We start from the raw sequence: 23,127 nt of genomic DNA on the forward strand, positions 1-23,127 counted from the left end.
GGGCCCCTGTGGGGCTAGTCTGGCCTCTCAGTCTGGGGCCGGGGGAGAGGCTTGGGTTGGGGAGGGTCCCTGGACGTATGGAGGGGTCACAGGGTTGTGACCCTGCTGTGCTGGGGTCCTCTGGATAAACAGGCAGGCCAGTAGTCGTCCGTGACACAGCCTGTGTGACAAGCAGCGGTGTGGTTAATGAGGACTGAGGGAACAATGCAGGCGAAGCTACACAAGGTTTACAGTGTGTTCTCACACCATCCCCTGCCTGAGGGGGTTCCTGTTAAGTAACAGTCCTCCTGGTGTTGCAACATCTCACCCTCACCTCTGCTCACACAGTTAGTCCAAATCCCTCTTCATTTACGAATGATTTAGGAGGGCTGACATACCATAGATGTCAGTCGTTAGTAGGAACAGCACACGCATTGTTATAGAAAGATAAAGATAATGCTCATTAAGCTGCATCCACAGCAACTTCCTGTAATACAGGGTTAAGTCATCTTGGTTTCTTTTCCTTGGAAGAGAAGCCCACTTGGTTCTGCTTTATTCTCATCAGTTTAGAGAGGAGGACAGCACAGTGGGGTTAGGGTCGGGGTCGGGGTTAGGTGTGGGTTTAGGGTTGGTACAAAGCATCCCTGCCTGGCAGGTAATCACATCACTGCTGTTGCTTCACTCTCCAGTATGTATTATCTCTGTGTGACTGGCATGCTTCACTCTCCAGTCTGTATTATCTCTGTGTGACTGGCATGCTTCACTCTCCAGTCTGTATTATCTCTGTGTGACTGGCATGCTTCACTCTCCAGTCTGTATTATCTCTGTGTGACTGGCTTCTCTTTCCTGACCTTCTGTGACCCCTTAGACGTGAACGAGTGCCTCAACCAATCGCTGTGCGCCCACGGGAGGTGTGTCAACACGGAAGGCTCCTACAGCTGCAACTGTCACCAAGGATACGAGGCCTCACCGGACAACAGCGGTTGTCAAGGTAACTTGCTGGTGAAAGCGTAGGTCGCAGCTCACGAGGTTCCTCAGTTGATGTGGAAGTCAGAGCTGTTGCACGCCCCCCTCGCTGCAGCCCCCCTCGCTGCTACTGAGCATGTCTGTGAGGTCCAGGGGGTTTCAGGCACGGTCGGACAGCGAGGAGAGGCTGTTTACGAGCCGCTCTGTCTGTGTCTCTGTCTCCAGATGTGGACGAGTGCCTGATCCTCGGAGCCTGCCTCCACGGCAGGTGTGTCAACCTGGACGGCTCCCACAGGTGCACCTGTAGCCATGGTTACCAGGCCAGCTCCGACAGCAAAGCCTGTGAAGGTATGTAGAGGATTAGGCCCGTGGAACACAGGGTCTCTTTATAGTCCCTGTTAACACATGCTACCACATGCTACCACATGCTAATACATGCTAACACATGCTAACACATGCTAACTCATGCTACCACATGCTACCACATTCAGATCTCAATGGCCTTTTGACGTCCCCGTGATTGTGTCTTTATCAGATGTCAACGAGTGTGCTACGCGTAATGTGTGCCCCTCGGGAATATGCATCAACGCCGAAGGTTCCTACTCGTGTCAGGACTGCGGGCCCGGGTTTGAGCGGGCTCCTGATGGGCTGAGGTGTGAGGGTGAGGAAGCCGTACACAGAACGCCCTCTCTGTCTTGGTGAAGAACAGGGTCAAAAGTTGAAGGTCAAAGTTAGCTTCTTCTTTTTTTTGTCACATGCACCGAATAGCATAGCGTCATCAGGACAGTGACATTCTTGTGACCTGGCAAGCAGCGTCTATACAGCGGCATCCCCCACCCAAAAAAATATTAAATTAAGAAACGCGTATATTTAAACATAGTGTGTGTTGTGTGTTCCAGATGTGGATGAGTGTACCCAGACCGGCGTGTGTCTGGGCGGCGGCTGCACTAACTCTCCAGGGGCGTTCAGCTGCAGCCACTGCAGGACGGGGTACAGGGTGTCCCAGGACAGGCAGCGCTGCGAGGGTGGGGCTCCCTCATACGTCTGCTCCTTCTAGAGTCCTCCAGGACTGGGCCGGCTGTGAAACTGTCAAAGCACTGTTGTGATTGTGTTGTGTGGAGACAATGTTCTACGCATTATTACTGTACGTACAGTCCCAACTCTTCCTGATCTGTGTGTGTGTGTGTGCGTGTGTGTGTGCGTGTGTGTGTGTGTCTCTCTCTCTCTCAGACGTGGACGAGTGCCAGGATCAGGCTGTGTGTGGGAACGGGGTGTGTGTGAACTCACCGGGGTCCTTCTCCTGCATCAGCTGTCCTCCAGGGTACACAGTGTCTGCAGACGGAGAGCTCTGCCAAGGTGCGTCTCTACACATCCACAGGGGAGGGGGGAGCTAGCTTAGCGGTTAGAGCATTTGACTGCAGATCGCAGGTTTAAAATCCCCCCTGTACTGGTCGTTGGTTTGGATAAAAGCTAAATGAAAACATTGTTATTGATCTGGAAGCTGTAGATGTTTACCTCAGCTGGATGGTGGTTTGACCTGCCTGTTTCCGTTCCTGATACAGATGTGGATGAGTGTGCGCTGCCCAGTACGTGTCCCCGGGGAACATGCACCAACACAGAGGGTTCCTACACCTGCCTCACCTGCAGGACTGGCTTCACTGTCTCTGACAACAGACAGGAGTGTGAAGGTAGAGTAGGCAGCCTAAGTGTGGCTCTGTGTGTGTGTGTGGCTCTGTGTGTGTGTGTGGCTCTGTGTGTGTGTGTGGCTCTGTGTGTGTGTGTGGCTCTGTGTGTGTGTGTGGCTCTGTGTGTGTGTGTGGCTCTGTGTGTGTGTGTGTGGCTCTGTGTGTGTGTGTGGCTCTGTGTGTGTGTGTGGCTCTGTGTGTGTGTGGTTGCATGTTTCCAGGCTGATATTGTAGCAGAGCAGGCCCTGCCCTCTGGTCCCAGGGCAGCAGAGCAGGCCCTGCCCTCTGGTCCCAGGGCAGCAAAGCAGGCCCTGCCCTCTGGTCCCAGGGCAGCAGAGCAGGCCCTGCCCTCTGGTCCCAGGGCAGCAAAGCAGGCCCTGCCCTCTGGTCCCAGGGCAGCAGAGCAGGCCCTGCCCTCTGGTCCCAGGGCAGCAAAGCAGGCCCTGCCCTCTGGTCCCAGGGCAGCAGAGCAGGCCCTGCCCTCTGGTCCCAGGGCAGCAGATGTGAGCGGCTGTGCCAGGAGAGCTGAAAGGCTCGTTGGTGCGTGTGTGATCCTTCCTCCTCTCCTGCAGTCGGCTTTGCTGTTAAAGGCGTCAGGTGTGACGGACCCTGTGGCTTTTCCTGAGCTCAAAATCCCAAAATACTCCTCTCAGACATCACATCATAGCAACAGCTTGGATCTCTCTCCACCTCTGGCACGCTCTCGACGACACAGAGGCCTTAGAGAGAGGAGGCCAGCTGGGAGTCTCTCTCCGATAGATCCCCTGGAAAGATAGAGAGCTGCTGACAATAGCAGCTGATGTCATCTTAGTGAATAACGATCTGGCTCATTAGAAGTGGCACATTTTGGTCTTTTCAGAGAGGCTTGTGTTGCGGGGGATCCTGGGCTCTCTGTGGTGTTGTGCTGAACTGAGATGCCTTTGACTGTGTCCTCCTCCTCTCCCAGATGTGGACGAGTGCGCCGGGCCTGACATCTGCCCCGGACAGCTGTGCAGAAACACTCCAGGCTCCTTCTCCTGCCGAAGCTGTCCTCCTGGTCTCTCCCTGTCTGAGGACAGGTCTGTCTGCCAGGGTAAGGCTGCCTGCAACCTCCGCTCCACTCTCACACCCGACTGTTTTCACCCCCTCAGCAACACTACACACCGTCTCCATGAGAAACACAGTCTCTGCCGGGAAAAGGAATTTCCACTGATCACATAACCGTGATCCAATGAGTGTTTGTTGATAGTCATTAAGCACCACCTGTAATGGCTTGCTGTTTTGGAACCAATGTTCCTGCATACTTATCTTTCCACCCTTTTTAATAAAGCGCTGGCAGTGCTGATAAACAGGACTTTGCATGCTGTACAGACTCAGTGACTCGCACGCAGGCAGGGGCGGCAGACAGTAGAGGCAGACAGTAGAGGCAGGGGAGGGCAGAGAGTGGAGGCAGGGGAGGGCAGACAGTAGAAGCAGGGGAGGGCAGACAGTAGAGGCAGGGGAGGGCAGAGAGTAGAGGCAGGGGAGGGCAGACAGTAGAGGCAGGGGAGGGCAGAGAGTAGAAGCAGGGGAGGGCAGACAGTAGAGGCAGGGGAGGGCAGACAGTAGAGGCAGGGGAGGGCAGACAGTAGAGGCAGGGGAGCGCAGACAGTAGAAGCAGGGGAGGGCAGACAGTAGAGGCAGGGAAGGGCAGAGAGTAGAGGCAGGGGAGGGCAGAGAGTAGAGGCAGACAGTAGAGTCAGGAGAGGCAGGCAGTCAGAACTGGGTGTCTGGTTGTCTGTCTCTGGGTGGGGTGATATGATCTTTAACATGTTTCTTGTTATGATGTATTCTATCCCTCTCTCTCTTTTCTTTCGTCAGACATAGACGAGTGCCTCTTCCTGGGGGCGTGTCCTGGGGGTGTGTGCACCAATACCGAGGGCTCCTTCTCCTGCATGACATGTGACCTCGGCTTCGCCCTCTCAGCCAATGGCCTCTCCTGTGAAGGTGCGGCCCTTCTCCTCTTCCTACTTCCTGAACTCTGACAGCCAATCAGATTCCATCAGTGATTACCTGTGGTCACAGGCTAGCTTCATGAGATGTTTTCAGTCACACACCTTCATTCCAGTGTAGGAAGAGATGTCATGTGATGCATGTAAATGTTCATGACGCTCATCTTGAGGTAAAAAAAACACCCCAACAACTTTATTTCTAGAACAAACAACTTTGTGAGCTTAGCTCTCTGTGGTCTGAGCGTGTCGCCAGCTGTGTCGCGTGTGTGTCCCGTGTGTGTGTGTGACTGTCCCGTGTGTGTCCCGTGTGTGTGTGACTGTCCCGTGTGTGACGTCCCTCCTAGACGTGGACGAGTGTGCGTCTGGAGGTGTGTGTGCGGGAGGACGCTGCAGCAACACCCTGGGCTCCTTCAGCTGCTCCTGCCCCCCCGGACTGGAGCTGGGGGAGGGGACCACCTGCAGAGGTGCACACACACACACACACACACACACAGTGTCTGCTGTGTCTGAGTTCAGCCCATATCACACAGCCCAAGAGTTTACTTTACTTCACTTTATAACCATGAATCAGCTGACCTGGTTTTAACGCTTGTCTGTGTGTGTGTGTGTGTGTGTGCGTGTGTGTGTGTGTGTGTGTGTGTGAGACAGATGTGGATGAGTGTGTGTCCGGAGCCGTCTGTGGAGACGGGGAGTGTATGAACACTGAGGGCTCGTACCTGTGCATCTGTCCTGATGGATACAGCTCTGCTGTAGACGCTGGTGTGGGCTGCAGAGGTAGGAACCACCAGCGATGGTGCACACATCCTTCACTCAAGTACAAGTACACACATCCTCCGCTCAAGTACAAGTACACACATCCTCCGCTCAAGTACAAGTACACACATCCAAGGAAAGGAGAGAGAGAGATCATGTCACCACTTTTGTCCAAAATATAGGGTTAGGTTTTTTTTGTAACTGTTATATATATATATATATTTTTTTTTTTGCGATGTTATGTGTCCTGATAAAATGGTAGACTTTTGCCAAATACTATCAAATCATTTTGTCTTACCCAGTATAATTAAAACCTTTAGACTAGGGGTGTTAATACCATATGTGGTAGATGTGACTTGCATAATTAATCTGGTTTGGTGTTTACAAGGTATTTTGTTCTCCCTGATGTACAAATCTTCTGAGGGCACCTGAGGGACTCGGGTTCAAATCCAGCCCAGGCCCACTTCCTGCTTGTTCTCCACACTCTCTGTCCCTGCCTGGCCCTATATCTATCTCTCTGGCCCTGCCTGGCCCTATATCTATCTCTCTGGCCCTGCCTGGCCCTATATATATCTCTCTGGCCCTGCCTGGCCCTATATCTATCTCTCTGGCCCTGCCTGGCCCTATATTTATCCAATAAATACAAATGGTAGAGAATAAGAAACCTGAAGGCTCTATCTCTCCAGCCTCTCTCCCCCTCCTCTCCCCCCTTCTCTCCCCCCCTCTCTCCCCCCCTCTCTCCCCCCCTCTCTCCCCCCCCCCTCTCCTCTCCAGTTTGGGGTCACAGGCTTCTAGACAAACTGGCACAGAGTCTCACATTCAGCCATGTCTCTAATAGGCCATCATGGCCAGACATCAACCACCTCACTCCTCTCTCTCCCCCTCTCGCTGTCTGTCTCTCTGTCTCTCTCCCTCGCTCTCTCTCATCTCTGCTCCTCTCTGTCCACTAGTTTGATGTCAGTCCAGCTGTACCCAGTGACCTGGTCACACACCCGACAAAAAACCCCACTGATTTCTGGCTAGATCACTGGCCTGTTCCTAGAACATTCTGGGAAATCGGCTGTCAAAATACAGATTAATGGCGTACAATGAAGAATCAGTAGGAAAGGGTCATAACTCGGGCTAGATGTCTGAAAGGATGAATATTGATTCTGGCTTGTTCCAGCTCTGAGAGGCAGCCTGAATGCAGTGACAGAACACTGGGCAGTAAACTGAGCATGTTATGAAGGCTGGCGGAGGTGACATGAAGCAGGTAGGCTGTGAGTGGGGCCCCTGGCCTGGGCTGGAACGACTCAGGGCCGGGGTTTGGGACGGGGGGCCCCCGCCCCCCTGTGCCCCCCCCGTGCCCCGGCTGGGCTGGGCTCGGGTCCCCTGTGAGCTGTGCCTCCATGGAGCCCCAGACAGCATCCACAACACGGAGCAGGCCCTGCACCCCGCCCTGCACCCCACCCTGCCCCTGGCCCCCACCCTGCCCCTGCACCCCACCCTGCCCCTGGCCCCCACCCTGCCCCTGCACCCCACCCTGCCCCTGGCCCCCACCCTGCCCCTGGCCCCCACCCTGCCCCTGGCCCCCACCCTGCCCCTGGCACCGTGCCACTGCAAATATTGGCCTTTAATTATCCTATAAATCAGAGACTGGGTATATTTTCCTGCCGTCTGCCGTTGTGTGTGGAGCGCTGACACAATGAAAACCAGGCCGCTGCCATGGTGGGTCGGAGGGAGCTTATTGGATAGAGGAGGTCAGGTGAGCACGGGTTGCCAGGTTCTGTGTGTTCATGTAAAACCCCCTAAGATTGGCTACCTGGAGGGATGTGATCAGGGGCACTGTTTAGAACCTGTAGTCAGTAGCTTATTCACTAGTCATAGCAATCGTACAGCACAGGTCTAAGCGTCTCCATTCCTCTAGTGTAAATGCTGTCGTCGTATTGCTTGTGTCCGCTCTCCGCGCCTCCTACGTGGGTTTACTCTGTAGGTTGTCTCTTTACCAAACTTTGGCAAACAGGGAGGGGTTTTCCCCTGTGCTTCTCTCCTACTGGCAACTCGGACTCTCCCGCTCTTACTACCACAACACAAATACCTTGTAAGTGATGTTGTAATGCTGCAATTACCCACCGATCTACATTTAATCAAGCGTACAGCCATCATTATTAATTGTTTAAGGGGAGAATGTTCCCAGCCTGCAAAGCCGAAGCATATGTTTTTTTACGTTTCCTGTTTGCCAGCATCGTAAAGTTTTCCGAAAGGGACAGTGCGTTCAGACAAGCCCCTGATTGCCCCAGCATTCCTCAGATGTGTGTCCCCTGTGGGTTTAGAGATCCCAGAAACTGGATACTTACTATATAGACCATCACTGTCAAGTCTCACACCTCTCTATCTGTCCCCCCCCCTCCCTCCCTCCCTCCCTCCCCCCCTCCCCCCTCCCTCCCTCCCTTCATCTCCCCTCCCTCCCCCCCAGACATGGATGAGTGCAGTAAGGACAGCGTGTGCTCCAGAGGCAGGTGTGTGAACACAGACGGATCTTTCCTGTGCCTGTGTGAGGCTGGCTTCAAGTTCTCCTCCCACACAGCTGACTGTGAAGGTGAGGCACCTCCAACTCCACCCCTCCACCCCTCCACCCCTCCACCCCGCTCCCCATGGCTGGAGCCAAGCAGCCCCCCTAACCCCATCCCCCCTGCCCCCCTGCATCCCCCCTGCCCCCCATCCCCCCTGCCCCCCTGCATCCCCCCTGCCCCCCATCCCCCCTGCCCCCAGCCTACCTGCCTCCCATCCCCCCTGCCCCCCTGCATCCCCCCTGCCCCCCATCCCCCCTGCCCCCAGCCTACCTGCCCCCCTGCCTCCCATCCCCCCTGCCCCCCTGCATCCCCCAGGCCTCCCTGCCCCCCAGCCCCCCTGCCCCCCAGCCCCAGAGGGAGGATGGATGACCCTGTTGTGACTCGAGGTGTTTCTCCCTCTGGAAGCTCCACCTCTGCTCCTTCACAAGTTCTTGGGTTGCTGAGATAATGTTGTTGTTGGCCGTGCCGGGGCCCGAGACCCGGGACAGCAGCTACACAGGCCTGGGGCCCGGTGTGTGTGTGTCACTGTGTGTGTGAGTGTGTGTCACTGTGTGCGTGTCTGTGTGTCACTGTGTGTGTGCCTGTGTGTGTGCGTGTCTGTGTGTCACTGTGTGTGTGCCTGTGTGTGTGTGTGTGTCTGTGTGTCACTGTGTGTGTGTCTGTGTGTCACTGTGTGTGTGCCTGTGTGTGTGTGAGTGTGTGTCACTGTGTGTGTGTCTGTGTGTGTGTGTCTGTGTGTCACTGTGTGTGTGCCTGTGTGTGTGTGTGTGTGTGTGTGTCTGTGTGTCACTGTGTGTGTGCCTGTGTGTCACTGTGTGTGTGCCTGTGTGTGTGTGAGTGTGTGTCACTGTGTGTGTGTCTGTATGTCACTGTGTGTGTGTGTGTCTGTGTGTCACTGTGTGTGTGTGTGTGTGTACGTACACACACGTGATAGTGTGTGTGCCGTGTGTGTGTGTCCTCAGATCAGAATGAGTGTGAGGAGTTTGGCAGCTCGGTGTGTGGAACCTGGCGCTGTGAGAACACCCTGGGCTCGTACCGCTGCTTCAGAGGCTGCCAGCCTGGCCTGGAGGGGGCGCTGGAGGGAGACTGTGGTGAGTGTCGTCCCCCCCTTTCTGTTCACAGTTACCTCAGGGCTGCGGTGAGGAACGCCTGTTGAAATTGAAGTCTTTATTGTTCCCTTAGCAAGCATACACACACACACAGACACACCTGCTGTTCCTCACAGTTATACTGATGTGGTCCTGGCTTGCACAAATAGAAAGGCTCAAGTGGATCCAGCACTATCAGGTTCTCTGGGTCTTCCAGGGCTAGGGGCCGGGGGCTGGGGTCGGGGGGACTGCCAGGGCAGTCTGTTTATTCTGAGGCTGTGTTAACTCTTCTAGTCAGATTCCACGGCAGCTCCAGGTCTCCACCTCCAGCTCTGTAGTGATGCTGTAGTGATGCTGTAGTGATGATGTAGTGATGATGTAGTGATGATGTAGTGATGCTGTAGTGATGCTGTAGTGATGATGTAGTGATGCTGTAGTGATGCTGTAGTGATGCTGTAGTGATGCTGTAGTGATGATGTAGTGATGCTGTAGTGATGCTGTAGTGATGCTGTAGTGATGATGTAGTGATGCTGTAGTGATGATGTAGTGATGCTGTAGTGATGCTGTAGTGATGCTGTAGTGATGCTGTAGTGATGCTGTAGTGATGATGTAGTGATGCTGTAGTGATGATGTAGTGATGCTGTAGTGATGCTTTAGTGATGCTGTAGTGATGCTGTAGTGATGCTGTAGTGATGCTGTAGTGATGATGTAGTGATGCTGTAGTGATGCTGTAGTGATGATGTAGTGATGCTGTAGTGATGATGTAGTGATGCTGTAGTGATGCTGTAGTGATGATGTAGTGATGCTGTAGTGATGCTGTAGTGATGCTGTAGTGATGCTGTAGTGATGATGTAGTGATGCTGTAGTGATGATGTAGTGATGCTGTAGTGATGCTGTAGTGATGATGTAGTGATGCTGTAGTGATGCTGTAGTGATGCTGTAGTGATGCTGTAGTGATGCTGTAGTGATGATGTAGTGATGCTGTAGTGATGCTGTAGTGATGATGTAGTGATGCTGTAGTGATGCTGTAGTGATGATGTAGTGAGCCAGCCCTCACTCCACTCCCCCCCTCTCCAGCCAGGGACCTGTGTGATGGGAGGGCCGTGCTCTCTCTCTCCCTCTCTCTCCTTTTCTCCTTCTCTCTCCTTCTCCCTCTCTCTGTTTCCCTTTCTCTCTCTGTCCCCCCCCCTCCCCCACCAGCCAGCTCCTCACACAATAGCTGCTTGTTCCTGGGCCTGATGGGGAGTGGAGGGACAAGCTGCCGTCACCATAGTAACGTGTCCGGGGAGGGAGCTCACGTACCCGCCGAGACCGTTTTGTCTGCTCATAAAAATCATCAAATATTTAAGAAGAGGCCAGACTGTAATGTGCTCTCACTCTGAGGGGCTGTATTTATACTCCCTGGGCCTCCGAAGAGCTGGCGGTTGTCTTTGGCTTTGCTCGCCACGCTCATTTTGCGGTCGTAATACAAAAGGGGAAAACTGTTTTTCCTCAGTTTGAGTGTGAGCTGTAACTGTGTCCGTCCTGTAGACCTCAGTAGACCTCTGCTCCATGTAGACCTCTGCTCCATGTAGAGCTCTGCTCCATGTAGAGCTCTGCTCCATGTAGAGCTCTGCTCCATGTAGACCTCTGCTCCATGTAGAGCTCTGCTCCATGTAGAGCTCTGCTCCATGTAGACCTCAGTAGAGCTCTGCTCCATGTAGACCTCTGCTCCATGTAGACCTCAGTAGAGCTCTGCTCCATGTAGAGCTCTGCTCCATGTAGACCTCAGTAGAGCTCTGCTCCATGTAGAGCTCTGCTCCATGTAGAGCTCTGCTCCATGTAGACCTCTGCTCCATGTAGAGCTCTGCTCCATGTAGACCTCTGCTCCATGTAGAGCTCTGCTCCATGTAGACCTCAGTAGAGCTCTGCTCCATGTAGAGCTCTGCTCCATGTAGAGCTCTGCTCCATGTAGACCTCAGTAGAGCTCTGCTCCATGTAGACCTCTGCTCCATGTAGAGCTCTGCTCCATGTAGACCTCTGCTCCATGTAGACCTCTGCTCCATGTAGACCTCAGTAGAGCTCTGCTCCATGTAGAGCTCTGCTCCATGTAGACCTCAGTAGACCTCTGCTCCATGTAGACCTCTGCTCCATGTAGACCTCTGCTCCATGTAGAGCTCTGCTCCATGTAGACCTCTGCTCCATGTAGAGCTCTGCTCCATGTAGACCTCTGCTCCATGTAGACCTCTGCTCCATGTAGAGCTCTCCCACAGCTACGATGCTGCTGGGTGGCTCACTGTGGGCAGGAGCCCCTGTGTGGCTTCATCCTGCCTGTGTGCGTGTCTTTTCAGTTGTATATCTATTAGATTCGGTCTTTATTGTCGGACACATCAGAGTTCGCTAGTTTTTGATTTACGGTGGTTATGATCATCTTTAATACAGCGTAACCAGGCCCCGGAAATCTCCTGTGGTCACACTCCCTGTCCTCCCTCCTGCCAGCCACTCCCATGTACAGAGCCGTTCTGCAGTCCTTGTGTGATTTACCACCCCGCTGCCCGCTGGCCACATGGAGACTGATGTCGAGGGGTGGGTGAACACAGGCTGTTAAAAACACTCTGACCTCCATTGTGGGCAGGGGTCAGGGGGGGTCAGGGATGAAACAGCAGATGAAACACAGAAACACGCGTCGCTGTAAAACAATACACCTCCTGAACCCCCTGCCGGCCCAGCGTGTCAGGCAGCTCCTGCATCTGGCTCGCATCAGGTCCAGGGTTGCCCAGGGAGCCCAGCTTCTCTCTCCATGTGGTAGAGATTAACACGGAACCAGGACCTCCACTTAACCTTCCCGCCTGACCCGGCACCATCCCCGGATCTCCTCCCTGGAAGCTGGGGCCCCTTGGGCAGACAGCCTTAGCGATGGGGTAGCTAATTGAGCAGGTCGCCCCATCACCTCAGCACCTCCCGTCTAAACTGAACTCCTCACCCTTCCTCCCACCTCCCCTCCCCGTCTCCCCTCCGGCGATGGAACCACCGTCCTTTCTGACTTAACGCCGGTGATGGTAGCATGGAAAGAGGAAGTGAGGTAACAGCTTCCTGTCGGAGCCTGACAGCAGTTATGTCATGCGTTGCGTGTTTCCCACAGGTCATGAGCTCCATGATTAGCATGCGCAGCTCTCTCTCGCTTCCACGGACAATTCTAATTGGCCTGTTTAGTGACGCTGTCAGTCCAGTGGTATCCCTGTCTGAGGTGGTCCGTGGAAACCCCATGACAGAAACCTCTCTGACGCGCTGGATACCATCATCCCAGAGACTCCACATGTGGAAGCAGGCCCTTTTGTTCCATGTTTCATACATGGGGGGAAAGCTCTAAGACCCTGATGATTTCATGGAGCAGCTGAACGTTTAGAAGACCGGCCTCAGAGACTGGGAGGCTCCAACGCTTCAAGAGAAACCCACTTCTCTCCCAAGCAGGAAGGTTGCTTGCTCGCTGCAGGTCGCAGTACGCCCCCCCCCCCCCCCCCCCCCCCGACTCTCAGCAGGCTGTCCAGATGGAGATGTAGGTGGACTGGTGGAAATGTTTGCCTCCTCGTCAACCGAATCAAGTAAAACTAATTTCACCCTAAACAAAATACCAGCCAAATGTCATTACAAATATAGAACAGAATAAGTTATTAGAATAAGACTTTTAGAGTTTCTTAGTATAAATTAACAAAAGAATGTCTCCTACACCAGCTGTTGAATGGACTCTCTCCCAGTATCCTGTTATTACTGTGGTTAGACTTACCTGTCTAAATCAATTTCTGACTAAACCAGACAAGTTGAGTCAAAATTGAGATTGATTTCGACAGCAGACTTACAGTATAAACTGTGTTACATTGGTCCAGACTTACAGTATAAACGATGTTACATTGGTCCAGTGGTCCCCTGCTGGAGGAGACAGTCAGAGGTCGCCCCTCCTTGAGAGAGAGACTCTGCTCTGTAATGCAGCGGTGGTCCGGGCCCTGGCCCCGGACCCTGGGCCCGGACCCTGGGCCCGGCTCTCTCCCTCCCCACCGAGAGGACCCACTGCCTGGCTTCTCCGGGCCTCTCCCTGTGTGCAGAGAAGGGTCTTATCTGGGTCATGTCATGTCCCTTGGTCAAACAGTAGAGATGCAGACCACAATGTGTTTCACATCATAACCACACACTCTCATATAGATAAGTTTGGGCTGATTGAAGTATTGACATTTACATTTAGTCATTTAGCAGACACTCTTATCCAGAGCGAGTATTTGTGAAGTTGGAAAAAGCCCTCACATGTGATCTACTAACAAAGGAAAGTTGGAAAAAGTACCTCGAGATCCTTCGAAGCTGTTTGATACTGAGTGTGACTCCTGACCTTTTCACTCTTCAGTAATCTGCAGCAGAAGCGCATTTGACAACTGAAATTAAAATACAAAAGCAATAGTTGAGTCGCAGAACAAATTGAACAAGCAAGCTAACACTGACCTGTTATCTTCCAGAGCAACTTCAGAATGTGTGTTTGTGTTTTAAACAATTATAATCAGCCTTGCCTGTTTAAAGCTATCTGTCTTTGGCCCTTTCACCGAACGTGGGACGCCAAGAAATATTAAATTATGTATGTAAGAAATTGCTAACAAATGTTCCCTTTAAACAGAGAGAGTTTGGTGTTATGTGGTCCGGGTGGAAGACCCTGACTCCCCCTTGCTTCCCTCTGCTCTCACGCATCCAAGTGTACACATACCCAGGTCTCCTGATTTCATTAAACATGCTTTATGATCTATGGCCTGTGTATGCTAACGTCTGAGTCGGGTTGCCAGGTTTGTACCTATCCCTCCTTTTAGCATCCTGAGCCGGTCCAGATCAGCTCCCCTGCTGTGATATCCTTCACAGGGACATTCTCTGGCATCTCAACAGCCTCTTTGAGATGTCAAACACATCAAAACAAGTTTGGTCCGATCCATCGATGAACATTAAGAGGACATTCCGGGATGCCAGAACTGTTATTAAAACCCCCCGTTTGAGCCAAATAGATAGAGTATTTACACACAGACGTCCATACCAGACATGTCTGAAGTGGCTTATGTCAGTGGCGGCCCCTGGATGCCTGTAAACCAGTCTTGCTGTTACATAATCCCACCTCAACAGCCTCAGAAAGCGAGCAACAAGTCAGTCCTTGCTCCACAGAGAGACCCAGAGGAGCGGCCTAGGCTGAAGGGTTCCAGATGCTGCCTGCTCTCTAGGACGCTGAACGCGCGGTGAGACGGGGGCCTTGCAGACCCTCTGCTGGGTTCATTGATAGCCATCAGAGCCAGCAAAATGGAGTCCATCTTATTATCTGGGTCCCCACGAAGCTGGAAACCATCCAGCTCGCACCGCGAGTTCATTTAGCCGCCCTGACGTGTTATGATGGCTGTGATTGCTGTTGTTATTGTAAGGCGTTGTGGTAGTCGAGTTTGTTTTAGTCTTGCGTCACACTTAGAAGGTCAGGCAATTATTTAGTGCAATTATTTAGTGACTTAGAACTGTGCGAGAAAAAAAGAATCGTACCTACTTCTTGAGGTAAAATAATTTAGAGGGAAATGTGAAGCTTTTAGTTACAGATCCTTTACCTCAGTGCCCTTTTACTGACTTTAGGACATTTATTAAATGTTAAGATGCTTCTTCTAACACTGAAAAATGGTACTAGGTGAAATAACCTCACCTCACTGCGAGACTGTGCTTTGATTGAAACCAGTTGACTGGTTGTTTAGCATGTAGAGATGGTGATCACCTCTGTCCTCTCCTGCACAGACACAGACGAGTGTTTGAACGAGACCATCTGCGGTGACCACGGCTTCTGTGAGAACACGGACGGCTCCTTCCGCTGCCAGTGTGACCAGGGCTACACCAACCCCCCTGGAGACCCTGGCCAGGCCTGTGTGGGTGGGTACCCGCTCACTGACAGGATGCTCCTCCTACACTGTTAACCTGGATTCCCAATATTGTTTGCGTCTTAGAAAGAAGGAAACTTTAATTTACATTAAATATTTCATGTGGAAAAGATTTGCCTTGACTGGCGTTGTGATGGAATGTTTTACAATGTTTAGTGTGAATGTGTGTGTGGGGGGGGGGGGCAGTTGATGTGCGTGTGTTCAGTTTGTGTGTGTGTGTGTGTGTGTGTGTGTGTGTCAGCGTGTGTGTGTGTGTGAGCCTCTGCATGGATGCACCCTGTGAACCCCTCTCTCTCCCTCCTGGGCAGACGTGAACGAGTGTGAGATGAGCCTGGCGCTGTGCGGGACAGCCCTGTGTGAGAACGTGGACGGAAGCTTCCTGTGCATCTGCCCCAGCAACCACCAGGAATTTGATCCTCTCACCAGCCAGTGCCGCTCTCTGGGTAACCCTGCACACACACAGACTCCTGGGTCTTAGCGCCTCAGCTCCTTTCTGGGAGTTGTAGTTTTTACCTTAATGAGCCGTCTCATACTATCCAAACATGTGGGTGAGGGAGGGGTGTGTGTGGGGGGGGGGGGAACGGACACGGGGGGGGGGGGACACACACGACCTCAGCGATCCAGAGTCTCAGCTGAGGTCGTGTCTGTTATTCAGGATAGCACCACCCCGGCAGGTTAGCATGAGTTCAAGTTATCGAAAAATGAATTACAAGGGGAGAGTTTCAAGCTTTGAGTGTTCAACTCAAAGGGATTGACTCTGAGGTCCAGTTATCCCAGAGCCAAACTTCCCCCTCAAAGACAAATAAGGATAAGGTATAGAAAGTGGGAACAGCACTTTGGAAACGTCTCCCGCTATAACTCTAACATGATTTGACGTAAACAGATTACCGAAATGCAAGCAAGGACTCTCCCAAACAAAGTAACAAGCTCACCTCTCCACCACGAACGCGTGGAACCGGCCTGTCGTCAGCTTGTCAGGAGAGTGTGTGTGTGTGTGTCTGGGTGTGTCGCGAATGGGGCATATTTACATTATTAAGCCCCGCTCTCCCTGCCGGGATATTTGGTGTTCTGGTTGAACCCCAGCTATGCCCTGTGTACTCGCTCCTCAGCTCTGCATTCCTCTGTTTGCTTTGGACGTGCGCTAATCAATCATGTGAGACTGAATGGTGCGTTGTCTCACATGCCAATGTTTCCATTTGGCTTAGCTTAGCCTGCTGCTAGGGGCTGAAGGCTGAGCCCATGCCTTGGTTGTGGATGAATGAGCAGGCCCGGTAAAGGCAGCTGATGGTATGTGCTGCCTGCTGTCTGCATGCGGCGCGGAGGGAACGGCCTTCGATGAGCGCACAGCCAAGCGCGCCGGCAGGCCGGCCTGCCTGGTTATGGTGATGGATGCCTGCCTGGTTATGGTGATGGATGCCTGCCTGGTTATGGTGATGGATGGCTGCCTGGTTATGGTGATGGATGGCGTGAGATTGTCTTGGAGGGCTCCTGGTCTGGAACATTCTAGAACCAGGCGCCCGGCATCTCTGCTCCAGTGTGGGAACCTAGTTCCCACAGACCAATGCTAGTGTAGATAGCTAGTTGGGCTGATGTTGGAATTCACAATACACTCCTTGTATACTGCAACAGAGGGTTGATGAAGCTCAGTGGTTAGAGCACCCGACTGCAGGTCAACAGGTTACCCTGTATGAGTACATCATGACTTGTTTAGCTGCGTGTCTGTGTTCCTGGCTGTCCTAACGCGAGGTGTGCTGCCGTCCTGCTGCAGGGGAGACGGGCGCCCCTGCGTACACCTCCCCGGAGGAGCGGCAGAGGAAGGACTGCTTCTACAACCTGAACGACGCCAACTTCTGCGACAACGTCCTGTCCCGCAACACCACCAAGCACGAGTGCTGCTGCAGCGCTGGCTCCGGCTGGGGGGATGGCTGTGAGATTCACCCCTGCCCCCCCCCTGGAGGAGGTACAGACCAGGGGAGGGGAGGTACAGACCAGGGGAGGGGAGGTACAGACCAGGGGAGGGGAGGTACAGACCAGGGGAGGGGAGGTACAGACCAGGGGAGGGGAGGTACAGACCAGGGGAGGGGAGGTACAGACCAGGGGAGGGGAGGTACAGACCAGGGGAGGGGAGGTACAGACCCGGGGAGGAGGTACAGACCAGGGGAGGAGAGGGGAGGGTATGTAAGGTGTATGTAAGGTGTCTAACTGGTATTGTTTCTCTAGAGGAGTACCACCAGTTGTGTCCACATGGCAACGGGCTGCTGTCCCAGCCAGCCTCCTCTCCCCAGGGCCTGGACCAGCCTCCGTTCACAGGTACGCTACCTTCACCTCCCCCCCACACGCCACCCCCCCCCACACAACACATGCTACTTTCACCCCCCCCCCCCCCCCCCCGCCACACGCCACCGCCTGCAGCCTCTTCACAGCTCCCTCCCTCCTCTGCACGCGCTCAGACAGAAGCGCTGCCTCAGCTCTGTTTATTGCCGCCTACGGCAGCCAGGCTGCTCACAGACAGGCTGTGAGGAAAGATAAGAGGAGAAGTCGTTTCCCGCCTCGTTTATGGTTTTTGCTCCACGGTTAGTGGTGTAGGACTGGAGGGGATACCTGCATGCCTGGCTAATCGATCACACATGTCGCGACTGGCAGCTTGTTCTAATAGAGAAAGAGGCTGTTGTGAGCAGTGTGATGATTTGTTAGTTAGAGTATGTACTCCAGTTAGCACTGGGAATTCATACATGCGTCAAGTGCTTAAGTTCCACCTTTATCTCACCCAATCCCCCTTTCTCTCTCATCTTCTCTCTCTCCTTCTCTCTCTCTCTCTCTCCCTTTCTCTCTCTCTCTCTCTCTCCTTCTCTCTCTCCCTCTCTCTCCCTCTCTCTCTCTCTCCCTCTCTCTCCTCTCCCTCTCTCTCTCTCTCTCTCTCCCTCTCTCTCTCTCTCTCTCTCTCTCTCTCTCCCTCTCTCTCTCTCTCTCTCTCTCTCTCCCTCTCTCTCTCTCTCTCTCTCTCTCTCTCTCTCTCTCTCCTGTGTCTCCAGATATCGATGAGTGTGAGATGTTTGGGCCAGACATCTGTAAGAACGGCCGCTGCACCAACCTGTTCTCCTCCTACTCCTGCTTCTGCCTCTCTGGGTTCTACTACGACAACATCCGTCTGGAGTGTGTGGGTACGTCTGCCAGCTAGTCCCTGATGCCACAAACACACACCTACAGGGCTGCTGATTTAACTGTGTGTGCCTGTGCCCGTGTGTGTGTGTGTGCCGTCCAGACTACGACGAGTGTGAGACAGAGAAGGTGTGTGTGGACGGGGTGTGTGTGAACACGGCAGGGTCGTTTAACTGCTTCTGCAGCCCTCCTCTGGTCCTGGACACCTCACGCAGGCGCTGCATCAGCCTGAACACCACGGAGGGTCAGTCACACACACTCACACTCTCACACACACTCTCACACACACACACTCACACACACTCTCACCCACACGCTCACACTCTCACACACACACACACTCTCACACACATTCTCTCACACACACATCCAGTAAACATTCATCAGTGACACTTTTACAGTCACAATAATGGATTTATCGTGTATTTATATCTCTTTTTTTCCTTCCTTCCTTTCTCCCTCCCCACCACCCTCTCTCCCCCATCCTCCCTCCCCCCCTCCCTCCCTCCTCCCTGGACCACAGAGAGCCAGGAGGTGGATGAGGACATCCACCTGGACGTCTGCTGGCAGGCTCTGCTCCAGGATGACGTGTGCTCCCAGCCGCTGTTGGGTCGCAGGACCACCTACACTGAGTGCTGCTGTCTGTACGGGGTGGCCTGGAGCGACCAGTGTGCCTTCTGCCCCCTCAGGGACTCAGGTCAGAACAGGGAACCAGGGACACCTGTAGGACTAGCCAGGGCCAGGTCTAGCTATCCAGGGCCAGGTCTAGCTATCCAGGGCCAGGTCTAGCTAGCCAGGGCCAGGTCTAGCTAGCCAGGGACAGATCTAGCTAGTCAGGGACAGGTCTAGCTAGTCAGGGACAGGTCTAGCTAGCCAGGGACAGATCTAGCTAGCCAGGGACAGCTGTAGGACTAGCCAGGGACAGGTCTAGCTAGCCAGGGACAGATCTAGCTAGCCAGGGACAGATCTAGCTAACCAGGGACAGGTCTAGCTAGCCAGGGACAGATCTAACTAGCCAGGGACAGGTCTAGCTAGCCAGGGACAGGTCTAGCTAGCCAGGGACAGATCTAGCTAGCCAGGGACAGGTCTGGCTAGCCAGGGACAGATCTAGCCAGGGACAGGTCTAGCTAGCCAGGGACATGTCTAGCCAGCCAGGGACAGGTCTAGCCAGCCAGGGACAGGTCTAGCTAGCCAGGGACATGTCTAGCCAGCCAGGGACAGGTCTAGCCAGCCAGGGACAGGTCTAGCCAGCCAGGGACAGGTCTAGCTAGCCAGGGACAGGTCTAGCTAGCCAGGGACAGATCTAGCCAGGGACAGATCTAGCCAGGAACAGCTATAGGACCAGACACAGATCTGTGTCTCAGCCCCAGGAACAGACCAGTTGTACATACAATGTGAACAGTACACTTATATAATTGATTCCATTATTGCACAAGGATATACAAGTAAATGTGAACACAAGTACATTATAGATTCGGACTAAATTCCGCCTGTATGTGTGTTCAGATGACTACGCTGCAGTGTGTAACCTGCCCAGGAGAGGAGCAGACAGCCTGAGGGAGAGGCCAGGGTACGAGTACGGGCCTGAGAGCTCCGAGGCTGTGGAGGGCCCCTACGGCCCCTACTGGGACAACTACGGGGCCTCTGTCCCCGGGGGCCCCTTCTACAGCGCAGGGGTTCCCCAGGGCATCCCCCTCTTCACCGACCCTGCCAGCGAGAGCGACTACGGGCTGCAAGAGAGGCAGCCCCCCCTCAGGGTCCCTGTCCACCGGCCCCGGGAGCCCCCGCCCCCCCTGCTACGCCCCGCCCGCCCCCACTACGGTACCCCCTGCATCCTGGTTTCACACACGCAGCAGACATGCTGATCCACATCAGATCTAATGGCTTTTTTTTTTTTACGGTAGTTATGTCAGTAATGGTTATTTTGCTATTTTGTCCCCCCGTCCTGTCCAATCAGAGCCCTCCGCTGGCTTCGAGGGTCTCCGGGCGGAGGAGTGTGGCGTGCTGAACGGCTGTGAGAACGGTCGCTGCGTTCGCGTGAGGGAGGGCTACACCTGCGACTGCTTCGACGGCTTCCAGCTCGACCTCACCAAGATGGCGTGCGTCGGTAAGCCCCGCCCACTGTTCGCCCCACACACACCTCCCTCGGCCAGGTGGCTTTCCTGAGGAGAACGTGTGACTTTCTCCCTTCCTGTCCTGCACACAGACGGCTTGGTGTGGGGCCTTCAGATCAGGCCATGAGCACGGTCTCTCTGGTTGGTAGAGACAAGTCCTGGACTCTCTTCAGTACAGTAACTCTGCAGGCAGTATTGAAGAAGCCCGATAGAGAGCCGGGTCCATTTTACAGGCTTGCTTTCGTGATGGTTCTGTAAGAGCCGTAGCCACGCTCCGTCTGACAAGGTAGTACGCCACTGATTCGAACGCTCGGCCTCCGACTTGCCAAGCGCGACCACTACCAACTACGCCAAAGAAAAGCTAGCTCTTCGTTGACGCGGGTGGCCTCTTACATACCTGAGGAGCGAGTTTCACGGTTCTCACTCCGTTACACTTTGGTTATGTTTGGCAGGAAACTGATTCCAGTGTCTCTCTTCAAGGAGAGTGCACTTTGCTCCTGCGTCTGTATCTGAAGTCACTCCCCTGCCTGCAGAGAGGCCTTGAATCCCAGCCCTGCCGTGTAGTACATGGGATCTTACATGTTTTAAAAGCGCTGTTTGTTTAGTTTGAAAGAGAAGCCCTAGTCTCGTAATGATGTGCTGAGATTACAGTATGCTGCAGGAATCTCCCGGCCTGCAGAATCCTCTCCAAGGCTGACTGCCGTCCCCCCACACAGCAGAGCTGACAGAACTCTGACTCTTTGGTTCTGATTTGTGAAAAAGCTTGTGGGAAGCACACACTCCGGTTCCAGAGTCATGTTCTACACCCCTTCGCTGTTTCCTCCTGATGGAAACGACCTCGGCAGAGAGAGAGAGGAAAGGTTGTTTGAGAAATGACAATCAGGCCTCTCGTGCCAGAAAATAAAATAAAAACCACTTGAAGGCCAAGAATGAGAACAGAAATTTTATACAATGTATTTTTAATGTAAGCAACAACATCTGACTGGTCTTAAACCACATTGTGGCCTCAACCAGATCAAAGTCCGAGCACGCTACATGACGACATGCTTGATTAGTGTCAGTGGTTAAAGACTCCATGAGCTTCCCAGACATCATGCTAGGTAACATGTGGAAGGAGAGAGAGAGACTCAGAATGTGAGAGAGAGATGATAGAAAGAGAGAGAATGTGAATCCCGTAGATAAGCCAAGACCGTTCCGAGAGACCGTGGAGAATGAGAATGTGCTCTAAGTGATTTCAGTGACATCAATCATCCAGACTCCTCGATCCAGTCACCCAGCCCCTCTGCAGTCCTGAAGCTGGACTTGTGCCACCAGCAGCAGCTGTGGCTGTGAACCCTCTCTGGGCTAACCCTCCGTGTCTCCTTCCTCCCTCCAGACATCAACGAGTGTGAGGACATCAGCGACAAGGTGTCCCTGTGTGAGAACGGGGAGTGTAGCAACACAGAGGGCTCCTACAGGTGCTCCTGCCTGCCTGGCTTCCAGGCCTCCGCCAAGCCTCACCACTGCATCCCTGAGATCCCAGAGATCGGCCGCAGGGAGGCGGGAAACTGAGTCCTCCTCTCCTGCCTCCCTCCATCTAGGACTATTCCTCCACCCCCCATCCCCCCATCCCTCATCCTCCACCCTCCTGCAGCCTGGCTCCAACCCTCCATCTAGGACTACTCCTCCACCCCCCATCCCCCCATCCCTCATCCTCCACCCTCCTGCAGCCTGGCTCCAACCCTCCATCTAGGACTACTCCTGCACCCCCCATCCCCCCATCCCTCATCCTCCACCCTCCTGCAGCCTGGCTCCAACCCTCCATCTAGGACTACTCCTCCACCCCCCATCCCCCCATCCCTCATCCTCCACCCTCCTGCAGCCTGGCTCCAACCCTCCAACTATGGCGATGCAAAGTCCACACACTCTCACACACAGAGCAGGCGATGCAACGTCCACACACACTCACACCGCAGGTGATATGACGTCCACACACACTCACACACACACTTGCAGGCAGCCAGAGGCTCTGCAGCGAACGTATTTTGTAGGATCCAATATTTCTCCAGAGGGGGGTTTGTCTTAAAGGGATATTATGAGGACTGACATTATTAACCTGTAACCCAGACAGTTTTTTGTAAAAACATATTCTCCACATAAGCTTTCCCAATTTTTTTTTCTTTTGGTTTATTATTTATTTCCTTTACATGCTGAGGTTCTGCAAAGCAAGGAAGAGATCCATGTTTGTATGTCAGTCTGTTAAACTTCGGTGGGGGGGTCGTCTTAAATGTTGATCAGAGCGGGAGAGAATCTCATACACAGACAACCACCAACTGTCACTGTTTATCTTCATATATGCATCATGAAATTCCATAGATATTTTCTGAGACCGTTTTGCTCAATGGGGGAATTTACCTCTAAACCACCTTTTAGATATGGAATGAAAAGACCTTCATATGGACTCCACAACCTCCTCCTTGGTCTGCTGTGCGTCTTGTAAGGAGACAGATCTTAGGTTTTCTCATAAGCGTCCGATCAACCCTACTCCAACCAGGAAATCAAGCTCAACCCAACCCTACTGTATCACGTGTCACTTCCTGTCACCAGTACCAAGGCTGGGGATTGGTGGAGCACTGTGTGGGTATGCAATGGCTGTAAATGTATATGATGAGCTGTGGAATATATTTGTAAAGGCTCTGTTGGCCGTCTCCATTGACATGGCAGATCCGGGTGTTGACAAAGCAGAGGCCCAGAGGTCCATGTGAGTCTGTCCTTCTCAAAGGTCTTCAGGTCCTGCAGGAGAACGTTTCCATGTGTGCGTCTCTGAACGAGAGAAGAGGCAGGGTTTTCTTTAGGAGGATTGGGATGTTTTGTACAGATCTAGTACTATGTATTATTTTTGTTACATATTCTAATAATGCATATAGTGCACCCATTATTTTGTTTGAAAAAAAAAAAGAAAAAAAAAAA

At 53.2% G+C, this 23,127-nt stretch overlaps 1 protein-coding gene across 1 annotated transcript in view; it reads left to right on the top strand.

Annotated features, from left to right (window-relative positions):
• Positions 1-21,855, top strand: part of LOC134026683 (latent-transforming growth factor beta-binding protein 2-like) — a 68,108-nt gene extending 46,253 nt beyond the window's left edge. The window contains exons 14-35 of the mRNA XM_062469576.1: positions 848-970; positions 1,171-1,293; positions 1,481-1,606; positions 1,845-1,970; positions 2,176-2,301; positions 2,508-2,633; positions 3,577-3,702; positions 4,470-4,595; positions 4,945-5,064; positions 5,249-5,374; positions 7,809-7,931; positions 8,868-8,996; positions 14,766-14,897; positions 15,214-15,348; positions 16,674-16,865; positions 17,126-17,215; positions 17,938-18,066; positions 18,168-18,308; positions 18,588-18,761; positions 19,571-19,885; positions 20,022-20,171; positions 21,554-21,855. Coding sequence (XP_062325560.1) covers positions 848-970; positions 1,171-1,293; positions 1,481-1,606; positions 1,845-1,970; positions 2,176-2,301; positions 2,508-2,633; positions 3,577-3,702; positions 4,470-4,595; positions 4,945-5,064; positions 5,249-5,374; positions 7,809-7,931; positions 8,868-8,996; positions 14,766-14,897; positions 15,214-15,348; positions 16,674-16,865; positions 17,126-17,215; positions 17,938-18,066; positions 18,168-18,308; positions 18,588-18,761; positions 19,571-19,885; positions 20,022-20,171; positions 21,554-21,729 — 3,134 coding nt within the window. The 3' untranslated portion in view covers positions 21,730-21,855. The remainder of the gene's footprint in view (positions 1-847; positions 971-1,170; positions 1,294-1,480; positions 1,607-1,844; positions 1,971-2,175; positions 2,302-2,507; positions 2,634-3,576; positions 3,703-4,469; positions 4,596-4,944; positions 5,065-5,248; positions 5,375-7,808; positions 7,932-8,867; positions 8,997-14,765; positions 14,898-15,213; positions 15,349-16,673; positions 16,866-17,125; positions 17,216-17,937; positions 18,067-18,167; positions 18,309-18,587; positions 18,762-19,570; positions 19,886-20,021; positions 20,172-21,553) is intronic.
• Positions 21,856-23,127: the final 1,272 nt, after the last annotated feature.

Source organism: Osmerus eperlanus, chromosome 9 (genome assembly GCF_963692335.1).
Source record: "Osmerus eperlanus chromosome 9, fOsmEpe2.1, whole genome shotgun sequence".
Taxonomy (NCBI): Eukaryota; Metazoa; Chordata; class Actinopteri; order Osmeriformes; family Osmeridae; genus Osmerus; species Osmerus eperlanus.